This window comes from Mustela putorius, unplaced genomic scaffold (genome assembly GCF_011764305.1).
Source record: "Mustela putorius furo isolate JIRA1106 unplaced genomic scaffold, ASM1176430v1.1 tig00003875_pilon_pilon_pilon, whole genome shotgun sequence".
Lineage (NCBI taxonomy): Eukaryota > Metazoa > Chordata > Mammalia > Carnivora > Mustelidae > Mustela > Mustela putorius.
The window spans coordinates 4,694,069-4,708,771 of NW_025422026.1; the positions used below are offsets into that span (position 1 = coordinate 4,694,069).

A 14,703-nucleotide genomic window follows, 5' to 3' on the forward strand; every position below is an offset into this window, starting at 1 on the left:
TCCCTGGGAAGGAGAGGGAGATAATCAGCTCTCTAATTCCAAGAGGAAAATGAAAGGTGCCCCCTGCAAGCAGATAAGACCCTGCGCTGGGACAGAGACCCCGCCCTGGCTCTCTCTAGAGAGAGCCGCTCTGTCCCGACCGGCTTTCTCTAGGCCTCGCCCTTCCGCTGTTAGCCGGGTCAGGAGGGGTCCTGCGCCACGGGGGCACCTTATCTTCAGCGGGTGGGAGCTCTGCATATGCCCTGTCGACGGGGCCAAAGCTAGGCTCGGGGCTTCACCCAAGCAGGAACGGCTCCTTTTACTGACCGCGAAGGGCATCGGACATTGGTGCAAAAAGTCCTAATGAGTTCTTAATGCCACCTGCATTGTGTAGAACGGCGATGCAGGGCCCAGGAAGGAAGGCTCTCTTGGTAAAGCAAGAACGTGAGCCTGGAGGGAGCCAGGACTGGCTATGGAAACCAGGGTCTCCCATTCATCCTGGCTTTTACATATTCTGGGACATAAAAGGCTCTTGGAAAATCCTAGCCTGATGACTCGGGCTGAGCCCTCTTGCCTGACCCAAGTAGAACAGAAGAGGTCTTCCAAAGCTGTCTGTAGTAAACATATATAGGTTCTAGGGCTCCTCTGAGCCCAGGTGGACCAGGCTATCCAAGAAATGAGGGGGTAGGAATTTCTGAAACTTCTGAGTGTCTCTCCACCTGAATATAGCTCCTTACCCTGCTGTAGTCCCCCATGTCCCACTTCCTAGAGGGATGAGGTCCTAGAGGGCAGATGTCCTATGAAGCTGGACCTACAGGGATACAGGAACTACCTGTATGGTGGACCTCTGACCCTAGTGGGCACTGGAAATACCCTTGAGCTGACTACAGTCTGGAAACCACCTCAGGGCCGTGGGGTTAAGCGAGGGGAGATAGGCACAGAGAGCCAGGTTCTAGACCTGGGCCAAGGCTTCTGGTGGCCCAGCCCCCAGCCCAGCTGTCCATCAGCTCCCAGAGGCAGCCCATCCTCACTAGGCCCCTGAGAATGATGCCTCGTGAGCTCCAGGCAGAACAGGGAAGGCAGTGGATCTGGACATAGACCCAGAAAATGTTGGAGCCAAGAGTGCGTGGAGAAGAACTTGCCTCTCCATCAGGACTCTGGGATAGTCAGGGTTCATCTGGGGGCTGCAGCCAAGGACAACTGGCCAAGTCCTCAAGGGACCCTCTTTCTCCTTCACCTCTTGGGTCCTCTTCCCATTCCCAAAGGCAGTCAGGCCATTGCGAGGGACAGAAGACCGCAGGGTTGCCCGCTCTAACGTGAGAGTCAGGCCTTGACCTAGGCATCGCTCCCCCCACCCCAACACAGCCATTCACAGTTCCATTCTCCCTTCTTTGGCCAGAGGCTTTTCCAGAGGTGAGATAAATCTGGACTTCCCTGTCCCTGAGGACCTGTGGGGGTCCAGAGCCAGCCAGCAGGGGCAAAACAGAGCCCTCTCTCCCACTGCCCCAGCCCAGCCTCCTCCAAACGCCTGATGAAAAGACTGTCCTTTGAAGAACTTTCATGTTTAGGTGCAAGGTGACTTGGACCAGCCACTTCCATCCTGCCTGCAGTGCTCAGGCTGGGACCCTGCCTTCTGCTCATCAGGTAGGCAATTAAAAATCATCTACCATATGTCCGCTCAGTGAGGTAGCTGTCCTCTCTGCCAGTCCAGATCCACTGCCTTCCCTGTTCTGCCTGGTTTTCAAGCCACCCCTCCCTCCATCAGGCTTCGCTTCTGTGGGTTCTCCTGGTGTTGACAAAGGCCAGACGCTGGAGGCAAAGCCCAGGCGAATGGCCGAGTCGAGTCGCCGTGACAAGTGTGAGACAAGTGTGAGGCTCCCACAAGGCACTCAGCTTCACCACAGATGGGAACAAATGCCTGAGGTTCACTCCAGTTTTTCCATAGAGCCAAGGGTTCAGAGGAAGGGGCATTCTTTCCTGGCAGCCAGGGGCCTCGTCCAGTCTGACTCAGTCACTAACACCAGCCCTCAGCCCTGCCCCAGACATGTGACACCATTTGACGAGTTTTATGCAGAAACCGGTTCCGGTTACATTTGAACTTTTCCAACTCCAAGGTCAACAGAACTCAGCCAATTCACGAGGAAGTGCCTGGGACTTTTCCTGAATGTCCTTGATGTCTGTTTTTGTGCTGTTTTAGAAACGGAGGACAAGAGGTCCCCAGACAGCTTCTCAGATGAGTGGCTGTTTTCTGCATAAACTACAAGAAGCCAAGCTCTGGGGCTGGGACACAACCACTGTCCTAACAGCCAAGCATCACAATTCCCTTCGGAAAACGGGCTCCAGTGTTGGAGGGAAACTGAGCTGCTCGGAGGCGGACAGGAAATGTCCATGTCCGTGGCAGGGCACGTGTCCCTGGGTGTCTGGGTGCCTCTGAGTGCCTGTAGGCCTCTCTGTTGACTGTGTGTCTTTCTATCTGTGGGTAGTCTAGCTCCTAAAACAAAGAAACCCCACCCCTAATTCTTGGCGGAGTGTACAGACAGGGCTCATGAGCTGGAGCCCTCCCTTGGCATCCCACTCCCGCAAACCGGCAGGGTGCTTGGCTCCCTTGGAACCACAAGCTCTGATTCTCCAGACACGGCCAAGCAGCACCTCGACCCACCCCTGTACCTGCCCAGCCCCCACGAAGATCCTGGGGGAAGACCCAGCCCTGGGCTCCGAGGAACATCTTATTTGCCCAGAAATAGGGACTTATTTCTTCCCGGTGAACCCCACCGCCGCACCCCCCCCCCCAGCTAAGTGGCCCTCAGGCAGGGTGGGCCTCTCCTCCCACCCCACACCTCATGCTCCTCCTTAAACCCCCCGACACTGGGCCCTACCCTGTGTGCTCCCCGCCTCCCTTCCAGCCAGGGAGGAATTTCACCACTGCCTTTCCTTATCGCTCACTGTGGAATCCGAGGCCAGGGAGTAGCTGAGTATGGGGTGAGGGGGCCGAGGGGCCGAGGGGGAACGGAAGCCAGGTAGGGGTAAGGCAGGCCTTGGGGGCCCTTGTGAAATCGCCCCCAGAGTACCGCCCGTCTCCGCTCTCGAGCCTCCCGTTGCCAGAGGCCCGAGGCCCCGAAGGCCCGGAGGGGTCAGGACGAGCCTTGACGGCCCAGAGGGCCACCGCGCCCCGGCCACCGCCTCAGGTCGTAGCCCGCCCCCCCCCCCACTCCCCGGGAGGAGGGCGTCGCCTCGGCCCCCGCCCGCCGCCCGCCGCCCCCAGCCCGGCCCCGGGGGGCGCGCCACGCACCTGGTCTCGGGCCGCACGCTGAGCAGGTAGCTGCGGCTGGCCGGGCTGGGGATCCACACCGGCCCGTCGTCCTCGCCGTCGCCCCCCGCCCCGGACCGCCCGCCCGAGCCCCAGCCGCGCCCGGGGACCCTGCGCGACCCCATCCCGCCGCCGGCCGCGCTCCCCAGGCCCCTGCCCTGCCGGCCGCCGCTCCCGCCCGCGGCTGACGCGCGCCCCTATTTATAGCCCCGCGGCCCGACCGTCGTCACCTGCTGCTGTCCCTCCCCCGGCCCGGCCGAGGAGCGCGGCCTCCAGAGGCGCGGGGGTGGGGGGGGCGCCTCCAGGCCTTGCCTGAGGCGGGGACCCCGCAGCGCTGGCCCGATGCGCCCGGGAGCGGCCGGGGCATCCGGGCCAGAGCCTGGGGAGGCCTCCCGCTGTGCCCCAAATTCCAGGCCCCAGGACCCGGGCTTCCTGCCAAGCTTCCTTCCCTGGCTCCCGGGGCCCCTTCGCCGCTGGGGAAGCGCGGGCCCCGCGGCCTTAGCGCAGTGGAAGGTGCAGAAACCCCGAGAGCTGGTGGAGCCGGTCGGGCGAAGGCCTGGGGACATCGAGCCGCCTGGAGCCTGGACTCCACGCGGTGGGCGCCGAGGCAGCCGGCGACCGGGTCCCTGCTTCCTGGTGGCGGCCTCCGCTGGCCCTCGCCTTGCCAGTGACTGTTGGTCCACGACTTAGACGAGCCCACACATCTCCACGGAGCCCCTCTGGATGCGTCTTGGGTTCCCTTTCCATTATCTAGCATAGATGAAGGGCTCAGAAAACCCTTCTAGAATGATCGGACCTCCTATTCCACACAGCCTCCATTTCTGGGCACCTTGGTGGGAAATGGTGGAGTCCTAATGCTCAGAAAACTATTCAACCATGCAACGATTTCCAAGAGAAAGAATGTAAGCACTACTGCCTGATCCTGGTTCTGAATATTGGGAGTGACCAATATTTATCCATTCTTTTTTTCTCCTTTATCCTTGGAAGCATCCAGAAAGTGTGTGGAGCTGGGTGACTATGGTCCCAGAAGTTGCACACATGTACATTCCCCCTTGTTTTGGAAATGGCTCTTCCCTCCCTCTCCCAGTGTGGTCCCACCGGCAACCGCCTGACTCCTACACGACCCCATCCCTGGCCTCTGCTGGCTGGCAGCTGACTCACACCAGGCTCATCGTGGTACCGGGCTCCCTGACCACAGAGGTAAGCATCACCCCCAAGCTGTGCCAGTGGGAGTCCTTCACCAAGTTTTTTAACTGGAACTGGGGGAGAAAAGTGGCCTCTCTGTGCTGGGGAGCGGTGAGCTATGAGGTCTCAGCTCTCAGCAGCCATGCTTCCTGCCTGATGGAGGAGGCCAGTCTGCAGCGGGGAAGAAGGAAGCTGACCACAAGAGGAGCAAAAGCGGGGGGCTCAGAGTCCTGATGGCTTCGGGTCCATCTCTGCAGGTGTTCCTGAAATCTGGCTTTATCCCTGACCTTCTTGTAGGTCGGCAGTCTGACCCGTTCGTCAAATCTGTGTACTAAAAAAGTTCTCTTTGCTCAAGCTGCTTCAAATCAGGCTTCTGTTGGGAGAATGGGAGTCTTGACCAATAAGAAGACAGTTTCACCCAGGGAGCCCAAATCTGTCTCCTGACCACATGCCTCCCTGTCCCCTTGTTGTTGGCTTTCTGGAGGTGCATGTGTTAAAGCGCCTCAGTCATCCACATCCAAATCCTTGAAAGCAAGCTTGAAGTTTTGGTGCATTTAAGTTGTATGAACACCCCTGAATCGTGCTAGGGCAGTGTGCTACAGGTAGGAGTCACGGGATCTGTGCTTTCAAGAAACTTTCGTCCAACCGGAAAAACAGGCATATAAATAAAACACAGCGAAGATGAAATGTGTAGTTTTAGAACTGTATGTAAGGAAGCATGAACGTATAGAGAGAAGAGTGGGTTGCTCGGGGTTTGGGTTTGGACAGTTCACAAGGCAGTAAACTTGAGAAGGATTTTGAAAATTACATAGGAGCTCACCAAGCAGACTGCTGGGGCAAGGGGGAGAGGACAGACAGAATATTCCAGATGGAGAGAAACAGAGTGGGCAAAGGCATGGAGGTACAGAAGAGCCTGGTGGGCATGTTGTTCAAATGTGAAGGAGGTGGGGAAATGGACAATTTAGGCCGGATCTAGAAGGTTTTTTCTGCTCCACCAGGAAGCTAGACCTCCCTTTGAGGCCAGCTCTCCCTATGACCACAGATTTGGTATCACTAATCACCCAAGTGACCCTCTAATTGATGAATTTCCTTTTCAAAAAGTGACCCACACAGAGGTCACCCCACAGCGGCCTACAAATGAATTAACGCCTCCCTGGGTTTGGGCCCCGCTCGCTAGCAACAGTGTTTTCGCAGCCAAATCATTTCACCGATTTTGAGCCTGTGCGTGCTCAGCACGAACTACTGTTCACCTAAGTCTTCCCTACTTCTGGTTGTAAAGTCTTTTTTTAATCCCGAGTGCAAACTTGTACCTTTTTTTAGTTAAAGCTCATCTTCCTAATCTCCCACTCCCTTTCCTTCTTGTCTAAACCTTTGTAATTTCTGCTCCTGTCAGCTAGTGTACGATCCATCCTTCCAGCTTCCCGTGGTGTGCTGACGTCAGGAGCAGACTTTCAGGAGGACAGGGGCAGAGCTGAGTAAGGGGTGCCAAGGCACTCGGGGATGGAGAGGTCAGAAAGGCACAATCTCTTTCCTCTCTAAGCTTTCAGTCTAGCAGGAGACGGAGGACGTGTTGAGGGCTGTCAAATCCTGGGCTGGGAGTCTAGGCACTTGGGTTCTAATTCTCCTCCCCACCGAGTGTGACCTTGGGCAGATGGCTCCCCGTCCCCAAGTTTTAGCTTTCTCCTTCGGAAAGAGGAATGAAGCATTCCCTTTACGACCCTGTAGGTCGCGGCTGTTCCTTCAGCACATATTTATTAAATAATTGCTAACGACTCTGTGCCGGGCATTATGCCAGGTGCTGAGGGTAGAGAAATGAAGGTGATAATCTGCACCTCTCCAGCCTGAAAGAAAGACAGCCTCGGAGAGAAGTTCGTGCAAGCTGCTGGGAGACTATGGAGAAGCTCATGCTATTCTGCATTTGGCAATAACCATCGTCCCCGGTTTGCTATCAGATACGCGTACTGATAAAGCATTGTAGGAATTTCTTACTGGTGCCAGGACCCCCTCTCCTGGTTGTTCTGAACTTCCCAGGGCCCTGCAGTAATTGGGCGCTTGTGGTAGGAAAGTCTTAGGCTACTGTTCATTAACATGTGTCGCTCGGCTGGGGAAGCTGGTCCCTGTCTAGGCACGGCTGTGGCTCCTGGGGCACCTGCCCCCCCCCAACTGTGCCCCTCGCATTGCGCTCTACGTGAGGGCCAACACGCCTCCTGTTCCAGCTTCGTTTCATCTCTTCCCCTTCCGCTCTCCTTTGAAGCAGACGTCACCCAACATTTACGAGCTGCCAGGACACCATTCCACGTGCCTCACCATCCTCCCCCTGAACTTACTGAGTTCAGGCCACTGCACAGTGAGCGCCACTGTGTACCAGGCTCTGGGGCCCTGCCATCAGCTCTGCCTTTCTAGTAACTCAGCCAACGCACTGGCAGCAGGTCCGCTGACCTCAGCCTCTCGAAGACCTTCACCCCCACTTCCCTGTAGCAACCCAATCAAATGCCCATCACTTGAACCTCAGCAGAGGAATTTCTCCACCTCTAAAATGCCATTTTGTTTTCTTTCCCCCTACTCAGCCTGCTGTCTGCTTTAAGGCAACTCCAGACCCCTACCTTGCCCTCCCGTGAGTTTCTCCTTGGCTCCTTTACCCACTGCTCCCCCATCCCCGTCTGGACACAGGCACCGTGTACGGAGGACAAGGACCCTGACGACAACTGTACTCTTCTCAGAGGCCTCATCTCCCTGGGCCCCTGACCTTCTACTAAATTTGCCTTGTCAGTCCCTAACCTGGAATCCTGGCTGTGGCTTCTAGCGACAAGGCTGGCTAACTGGTTTCTAACCTCAATCCGGTCTCGGGCAGCTTGGCAATCCTTTCCCGGCTCCCCAGGCTGACCTTTTTCTTTCCCTAGAGCAACGGCTCCAAACAAGATTCCAACGTCCCCTTTGCTCTCCTGACTTGCAGTGGCCAACAGTTCCTCCAAAATATAGGGGAACGTGAGACCATCGGATAAGAACTTCCACTTTGAAGGAGGGCAGGCCAGCTGGCATCTCGGAGTCCTACTAACCTCTGCCTCAAAATGCACATTGCTCTTTAGAAGGTTCTCGAACGCCTACTGTAAGCTCTCCCTGCCCTCCCCCACCCAGCCTCCTTCCTCATGACCTAGGAGGAGGATTGTTTGCTTTTCCCTGACATATTTACCCCTTCTTTTCCTTCCCTCACTACCTCTGCTCTCAGAAGAGCTCAGAGGGAACCAGTCACATTATCAGGCAGTAATGAGTTACCGGAATTAGGTTATAAAGGGCAAACTTTGACCTCCTGAACAAGACAGAAGCAGCCCAATGAGCTGAAGCGGAGGTCAGAGCCAGGCCCGCCCAACAAGAGTGGCCAAAAGCCAGGCCCTGGGTGTTACAGTGGAGCTCCTGGGGGTCAGGGCTGGCTCCCTGGCCTGGAGCAGGGAGAGGTCCGAGTGCAAGGACACGTGGAAGGGAGGAAACGGGGGTGGGGGGTCAGCGGGACCGCTCGGGGTTGGCAGGAAGGGGACGTGGTCAATGCGTCAATGCGTGGTATGCCCTCCACCTTCCGTTGGGAATAGTGGTCCTCCAGGCAGCCCATTTCGTTTTCAGGAGGCTTGTCCTTTTTTCCTTTTATTGAGTCTTATTCTGTTGTGCCCTCCGAGGCCACACAGAGGAAGTCTGGAGTGGAGGTCTTTTTGATAGAAAAGCCCTGGAAAGCTGTGAAAATACTGATCAGGGAACACACCTCTTTTTCTGATGAATTATCAGGTTCCTGCAGTAGGTCCTTGGGTGGAATGGCCTGGAGAGCCCTACACCAGGCCGGACGCTCCCCCTGGGAACATGTCCCCCTTGCCAGTGCCCGCCGTAAGCTGCTGGACTGTGAGCGTCACGTGGCACTTGTGAGCTCTTCCGGGCACAGTACGGATATCGTCCATGCCCTTCTGGTTGACAGACTTCTTGTACCTGTGTAGACGTACACTGAGGTAGCCTCTTCCACAAGTGAAGGCGTAGGAACTGAGGTCAGAGGTCAGTGAGATCCTCCTTACGAAGCAACATCAGCTTCAACTCCGGTCATGCAAGCGCCCCAGGCCTGTGGCCAATCTCAGGGCAAGGCATTGGTAGCAGGGTAAGTGAATCAAACACACATCCACTCCTCCATTTTCTTCTGTTTTTCCTTCTTTTGATTGCACTCGTTTAAAAGTCTCAGCCCCGAGCTCAACAAAGCCCTAGATTTCCGCTGGTCCTGCCCCCACCACTGTCCCCTCCCCCACGAAGACCTACTGCCTTCTGCTGCAAGCTGCCCTTCCTGCTAGGGAATCTGCAATGCTCTGAAGTGCTCGCCTGACCTGCCCCCCACAGATCCCAGCTTGGGGGTCTGAGGCCCGGACCCTGGAGGGTGGAGACTCCAGGTTCTACCGCTCTGGGATGGGCAGGCCACTCTGGCGCTCCAGGGACCGGAGATGTGGCCGCATCTGCGCTGGAGTAAGTGGACGCCAATTAAAGGATTACTGGCTGCAGGGAGCCACTCCTGATTCTGCTTTGATTGGAAGGGGAACAGGGGACTCAAGCACAGAACTGCTCCAGCCCAGTGCCCTCCCCAGTGCACTTACTCTGATTCCACATGGGATTGGAGGAGTCAGGAATTTCTACCACAGATGTAGGCCCTGTCCAGGATAAAGCGATCATGAGATGAGAGGGAGACTCTGTGGTCAGGAGGCAGCGGCGGTCACTTGGGCCCAGGACACAAGCTCCACACCCTCAGAGAGACCTGGGAAAGGCCCCCCCAGCCCAGGCTTCTCCTGGTCTCCTTGCAGGGCAAACCAGTCAGCCCTTCTCCTCCCCTTCAAGTCTTTCTCTAAGGACCCTTCTGTTTCTCAGCCAGACCTCAGCAGCTACATCTTCTCATTTTTTGCAACTTCAAGTGACTGCAAGGACTGCTCACCCAAGGTGCGCCCCGACAGACCATTTCTGAGCTGGCTGGGACCCATCATGCTTCTCCTGACGGGCTGGGCCTAGTGTGTAAGCCCATCACCGCCACCACCCTCGCCCGCCTGAAAAGTCGAGTGCTGTCTCCAGTCTCTAACCCCTCTACCTGTCCGAACTTTCCGGCTTGCCCACAACTTTCTACCCCTTCCTTGCTGTCCCCTTCCCACTGCCTACCTTGTCTGACACGCAGTTTCCCTGCATGGAAATCACATTCCAGAACCAGCCTGGGTAGAAAATGTGAAGCCTCCATCTCAGGCAAAGCGCTTCTTTGGAAGCAAAACCTACCCTCCTTCTCAGATACAAAAAAATATTCAGCCCTATCTCTGCACAGTGGGTCCTAGGGAGAAATTCCAAGCAAACTGCTCTAAAGACCAGAAAACCCCAGAGGAAAATAGGAATTATGTACAGAGTGCCCTGGGCTACCCCTGAAAAAGGGAGATGAGAAACAGCGGGTCTTCCCAGTTTAATGAACGAACACCTCACCAGAGAGCAGGTTACCACTCTTCAGACACCAAAGGCATGGTCAACATCCCCATCTTCACAGGAAGTGGAGGTCAGAGCTGTGGGGCTAAGCTGTAGAAGCAAGGTCGACCGGATCTTAGACTATCACCATGATATATAGATAACCACGCCCGCCCGTGAAGACACACGCGCTGCTGGTCACTGGAGCTCTCACTAGCTATGGGGGCTTTTCCCACGCAGAACTGCCTTAAATGGCTTTATCATGTCCTTTTGCCACATTACAATCGGTTACATATACATTGACTTCCTTTTCTAGCATTTATTCACCAAAAACTCAACTTCAATCTGCGATAGTAAGTATGACAAAAAATAGAAGCATCGTAAAAGGCCAATGCATGACTCAGGGAAGTAGCTCAAGAATTCCTCTGGACCCAGGCCCCTAATGAAAGCTGGATCTGAAGACACTTTTAAATCCTCAAGTCAACAGTTCAGACTTGGAAGGGACTGACAAGAGGTACTTATTCAAGAGCCAGACGCCATCTGAAAAAGCAATAATCTGATGCCGATTACAACATAAATAAATGCAAATGAAAGTGATAACTGCCTAGGGGAAAGGGGGCAGAGAGCGATCCTTTCTACTTCTGTATATGGCTAGACCAAGAGTCAATAAATAAAACAATTAAACAGGAGAAGAAATCTGATTAAGAATTCTTGCCTTTAGGCAGGTCTCCTCTCTTTTGGCATAAATATAAGGAACAAGAAGATAAAATCTAGCCAGATCTCAGGATCCCCACAGACTTAACCCAACACCCACCCCATTTGACAGATGGGGGTACGGAGGCCAAGAAAGATCAAACAACTTAGTCACTAAGCTCAGACTGGAACCCAGCGCTTCTGATTTCTAGTCGCTGGCTTTCTTCATTCTATCACATTGCCAGGAAGTTTAGTCAACGAAAATAGGAATAACCCCCTGAGGAAATAATTCTGCAGAAGCAAAAAGCTGTATGCGCGGGACTCTGCACCGCACTCACCAATCGGGAAATTTAAATGTTAAACTGGAAATGGGTAAGTAAATTGATTTGAAAATGGTTACAGTGATTGAAAACGAGGATTTAGGGGCTTTCTAGAGACATGGAACATGTCCAGATATAATGCCAAGTAGAAAAAAGTAGGGTACTGGGGCACCTGGGTGGCTCAGTCAGTTAAGCGTCTGCCTTCGGCTCAGGTCATGGGGTCGTGGAATGGAGCCCCGCATCAGCTTCCCAGCTTCTCCTTCAGCCTCTGCCTCTGTCCCTCATGAATAAATAAAATCTTAAAAGAAAAGGTAGCGTTCAAAATCAGAGACGGGGCAGTGCTAGTCACACCAAAATGAAACCCAGCCCTGCCCATTATGAGCTCCGTGGCCTCCGGGAAATTCCTCAACCCCTCTGAACCTCCAAAAGAACAGCAGTATCCACCTCCTAGGATTGCTCTGCGCCTGCATAAGAGAATGAACATGAGAATCACGTGTGTTATGTAGAAATGTTTGATTTCTGTTACTATCACAATCATATCATATTTGGCTGTGAACTAAACAGGAGTCCAGTTGGAAAAGCAGTTGGAAATAACTGGACCCTGATACACAGACATGAAAAGAACCACAAAAGTAAGATGGGGTTACAAATACGCACGTTTTTTATTCTAATAATGCGATGTCATTTTCTGATCAGAGAGAGGCATTTTAAATAGGGACCTCAAAAAAAAAAAAAAATCCTATTCTTGGGACCTGGCTCCTTCAGTTTGCTCTTCCCTCCAAAGGGGCTCAAGGCTCCCCGCACCTACTTTCCTAAGACTGCTGTGGCATCTGTTGGTGGACATTGGTGGACAAGGTCAAGAACAGCCTGGATCCCTTGGAAAAGATGAGGGTGGGGTGGAGGGGTGACGACACAACACATTCTAGAATCCAGAACATCCTGCTTTGCTCAGAGCAGACCTGAGAGGACTCTGTGGCTACCAGTTGAATCAGATGCTTTCACGCGTGGGTGCATACGTGCCTCCATTCACTCACTCATCCCAACACTCTCTGGACCACTACTGTATGCGAGGAACTGTGTTAGGAGCTTCTAAAGAACGAGACTGATCCGCTGGATGAATTTGGAACAATCTCCATTACACAAGTGAAAAAAGCAAGCTACAGAACACTGTGCATAGAATGCTACCATTTGTATTAAAAATAGATAATATAAATATACATATTTATAAACTTGTAAATGCATAGAATTGCTCAGAAAGTGTACACAAGATCTGGATAGATAACAGTGATAAATTCTAGAGGGGGGCTGGGGAACTGAAGGCTGACCTCCGATCGGAAGGTTACTTTGTACTGTATATTCTTTTGTACTGTTTGGATGTCTTACCAAGTATGTGTATTAATTTAAAAAAAAAGCAATAAAAAAATTTTTATAACAAGGAAAAGTGCGGCCAGAGCTGAGTGTACAGTGGTGAACGGGGCAGGCAGAGGGCTCCTGCGCAACATGTCTCGAACTTGCTAAGCCACAACTGCTACAGTTTTTAAAACCAGACTGTTTACATAAGTTAAGGGAACAGTTCTTTCTACACCAATTATAGTAATTCGGCACAGTTGTACAGAGATAAAGCGGTTGGAAAATAAATACTAGTCATTCGTCAAGCCAAGCCCGTGAGTATTAGGCTGTAGTTTCTACACGGGTGGGGAGCTTATCTGTTTAACTCCATCAGCAGAAAGGTCACTCCTGAGAACGTGTACATAAGCACTTGTTACAGCAAAAGCATTTGCTGATGATGACAAGTGATAAGATAGCACACCCACTAAAAACATCTTCAGAAAAGGAGAGAGCAGAAGATATTGGGCCCTGAGGGAACCATGTTTTCTGGCATGGCCCCCCAAAACTGACGGTCTTCAACAGCAAAATCAACCCCCAAGGTAAATGAAAAGTCACGGGCACCCTACCCACCCACTTCAGAACGTCCAGTACAGATGTCTTGTGCGGGATTCTCCCTGGGGTGAAGAGGCGCAGACCGGCTCCAAGGAGAATCTGGCACTCGGGGGAAGGGTGGAGGGGGCACCCAGCCACAGGGGAGGTAGGAAAATAGGTGTCCTGATGGCTGCAAAGTGCTGACAGGCCGGGAGGCGGCCAAAGCAGCCGGGCCAGGGAGGCAGTGTGGGGTGGGGGGTGCTGTGGACTTTGGAACGAGACAGACCTGACATGGCACCAGCACGTACAGGCGGCCCAGCAGGTTCTCTGACCTCTCTGAGCCTCTGTTCTTCTCCGTGCGATAGAGGTGGGTTAACTGGGAGGCCCTTGTGATTACAAAAATCAGTGGGGATGGGGGCCACATCACTACTGCTGCAGCAGCGCGCGCACCAATCCACCTGCATGCCAGCGGCAGGGGGAGGTGCCCCTCACCCCTCATTCCTGCACCCTACATGCATCCCACATGTATAGTGCCTGCACGCTCACCGTCTCATGATGCCCGGGAAGCGAGCTGGATGGGAATTACCAGGACGATTCAGCAGTGAGGCGGGGCGGGGGTGCTGAAGGGAGAGGGTTTCGTAAGGGTCAGTTTAGGGCAGAATCCAGGCTGTGCCCCAGGTCTCCTGGTGAGTAGCCTGGCATTCTTGCGACCCCGCACCATCCCCAGGAAGGAGGGTGGATGGGGTCAGGCGAGGCAGAGGAGCCTGCAGCTCGCTACCCTGCCCCCACTACAGCTACCACTGCCTGGGGGCAGGAAGAGATCCACAATCCATCTCAAGCCCTTCTCAGAGCCTCCTCAGTAGTGTTCCCACAAACGGACCATGGGGTGTGGGGTGGGCACCTGCAGTGGAATTAGGAAAGGGACGACAGACAGCCAAGATGGGGTGAGCTCAGGCCTTGTAGGCGGCCTCACTACCTGCTTGGGAAAGAGGGACATGGTGGCCGTGCCAAGTGTAGCAATCCTTAAACAGCACAGCCTCTCCAACATGGAGGTGAGCACTAACCGTCCCAGGGTCATGAGCATTTCCACTAAAAATCTGGCTTTGGACAGAAAAAGAAAATGCACTTTTTTTTCTATTGTGAAAAGGTCAGACGTATTTATCTGACTTAACAATTTACGACTGACACTTAATGCCTTCCTTGAAAGAGCACCTCTAAGAACTCGGCTAGTCCCCACTTCTCTTTGCTGTCCTAGACCTGCTGGGCCCAGTCGCACCCCCAGCCACACAGCAGCAGCTTGGGTCGGGGGTCAGAGGACACCTCCACGTGGCCTGCCCCTGGGGCTTGGTTGGGCCCAAATTCTGACCAGCCTGCCCTGTCTAGTCCCAATGCTGCCGCCCGAGAGCTCCCCGTGGCAGTGGCAACACCAGGACCTCTTGAACACTGCGAGGTAACCCTAGAATTCCTCCCCTCTATCCCTCTCCCCACCGCCACCTTAGTAAAGGGGTCTCTCAGGAGAAAAATCCATTTGTAGGAAAGATGGGGGTACCCAGAACATTCCAATAGGCCCTGAGGCCAATGCTGCTAGTCCCGGGGAGGCCTCGCGGGGGCCCCTTAGCCAGTATTAAGACCCTCCCCTTGTGTCCTTAGAAAGTCTCTCGGGGACCACGTACCGAGCTTCTCTGGTTTTCTAACCTCAGTTCCAGAATCCAGACAGGACCGTCCTTGGACAGCAGGCACGCTGCTCTCCCTCAGAGATGGGACCGGGAGGGAGTCTAAGAGAGACTGAGGTGGAGCGGGGCAGGACCAGGCTCACTTGAAGAGGAATACAAGAGCCTACCCGCG

General features: G+C 54.1%; 1 protein-coding gene across 2 annotated transcripts in view; it reads right to left on the reverse strand.

Moving 5' to 3' along the window:
- The window catches only part of ALPK3 (alpha kinase 3), a 49,815-nt gene extending 46,387 nt beyond the window's left edge, over positions 1 to 3,428 (reverse strand). For both annotated transcript variants that reach the window (XM_045067301.1, XM_045067300.1), the window contains exon 1: positions 3,269 to 3,428. In XM_045067301.1, the coding sequence (XP_044923236.1) occupies positions 3,269 to 3,411 (143 nt within the window). In that variant the 5' untranslated portion in view covers positions 3,412 to 3,428. The remainder of the gene's footprint in view (positions 1 to 3,268) is intronic.
- Between the last annotated feature and the right edge of the window lie 11,275 nt (positions 3,429 to 14,703).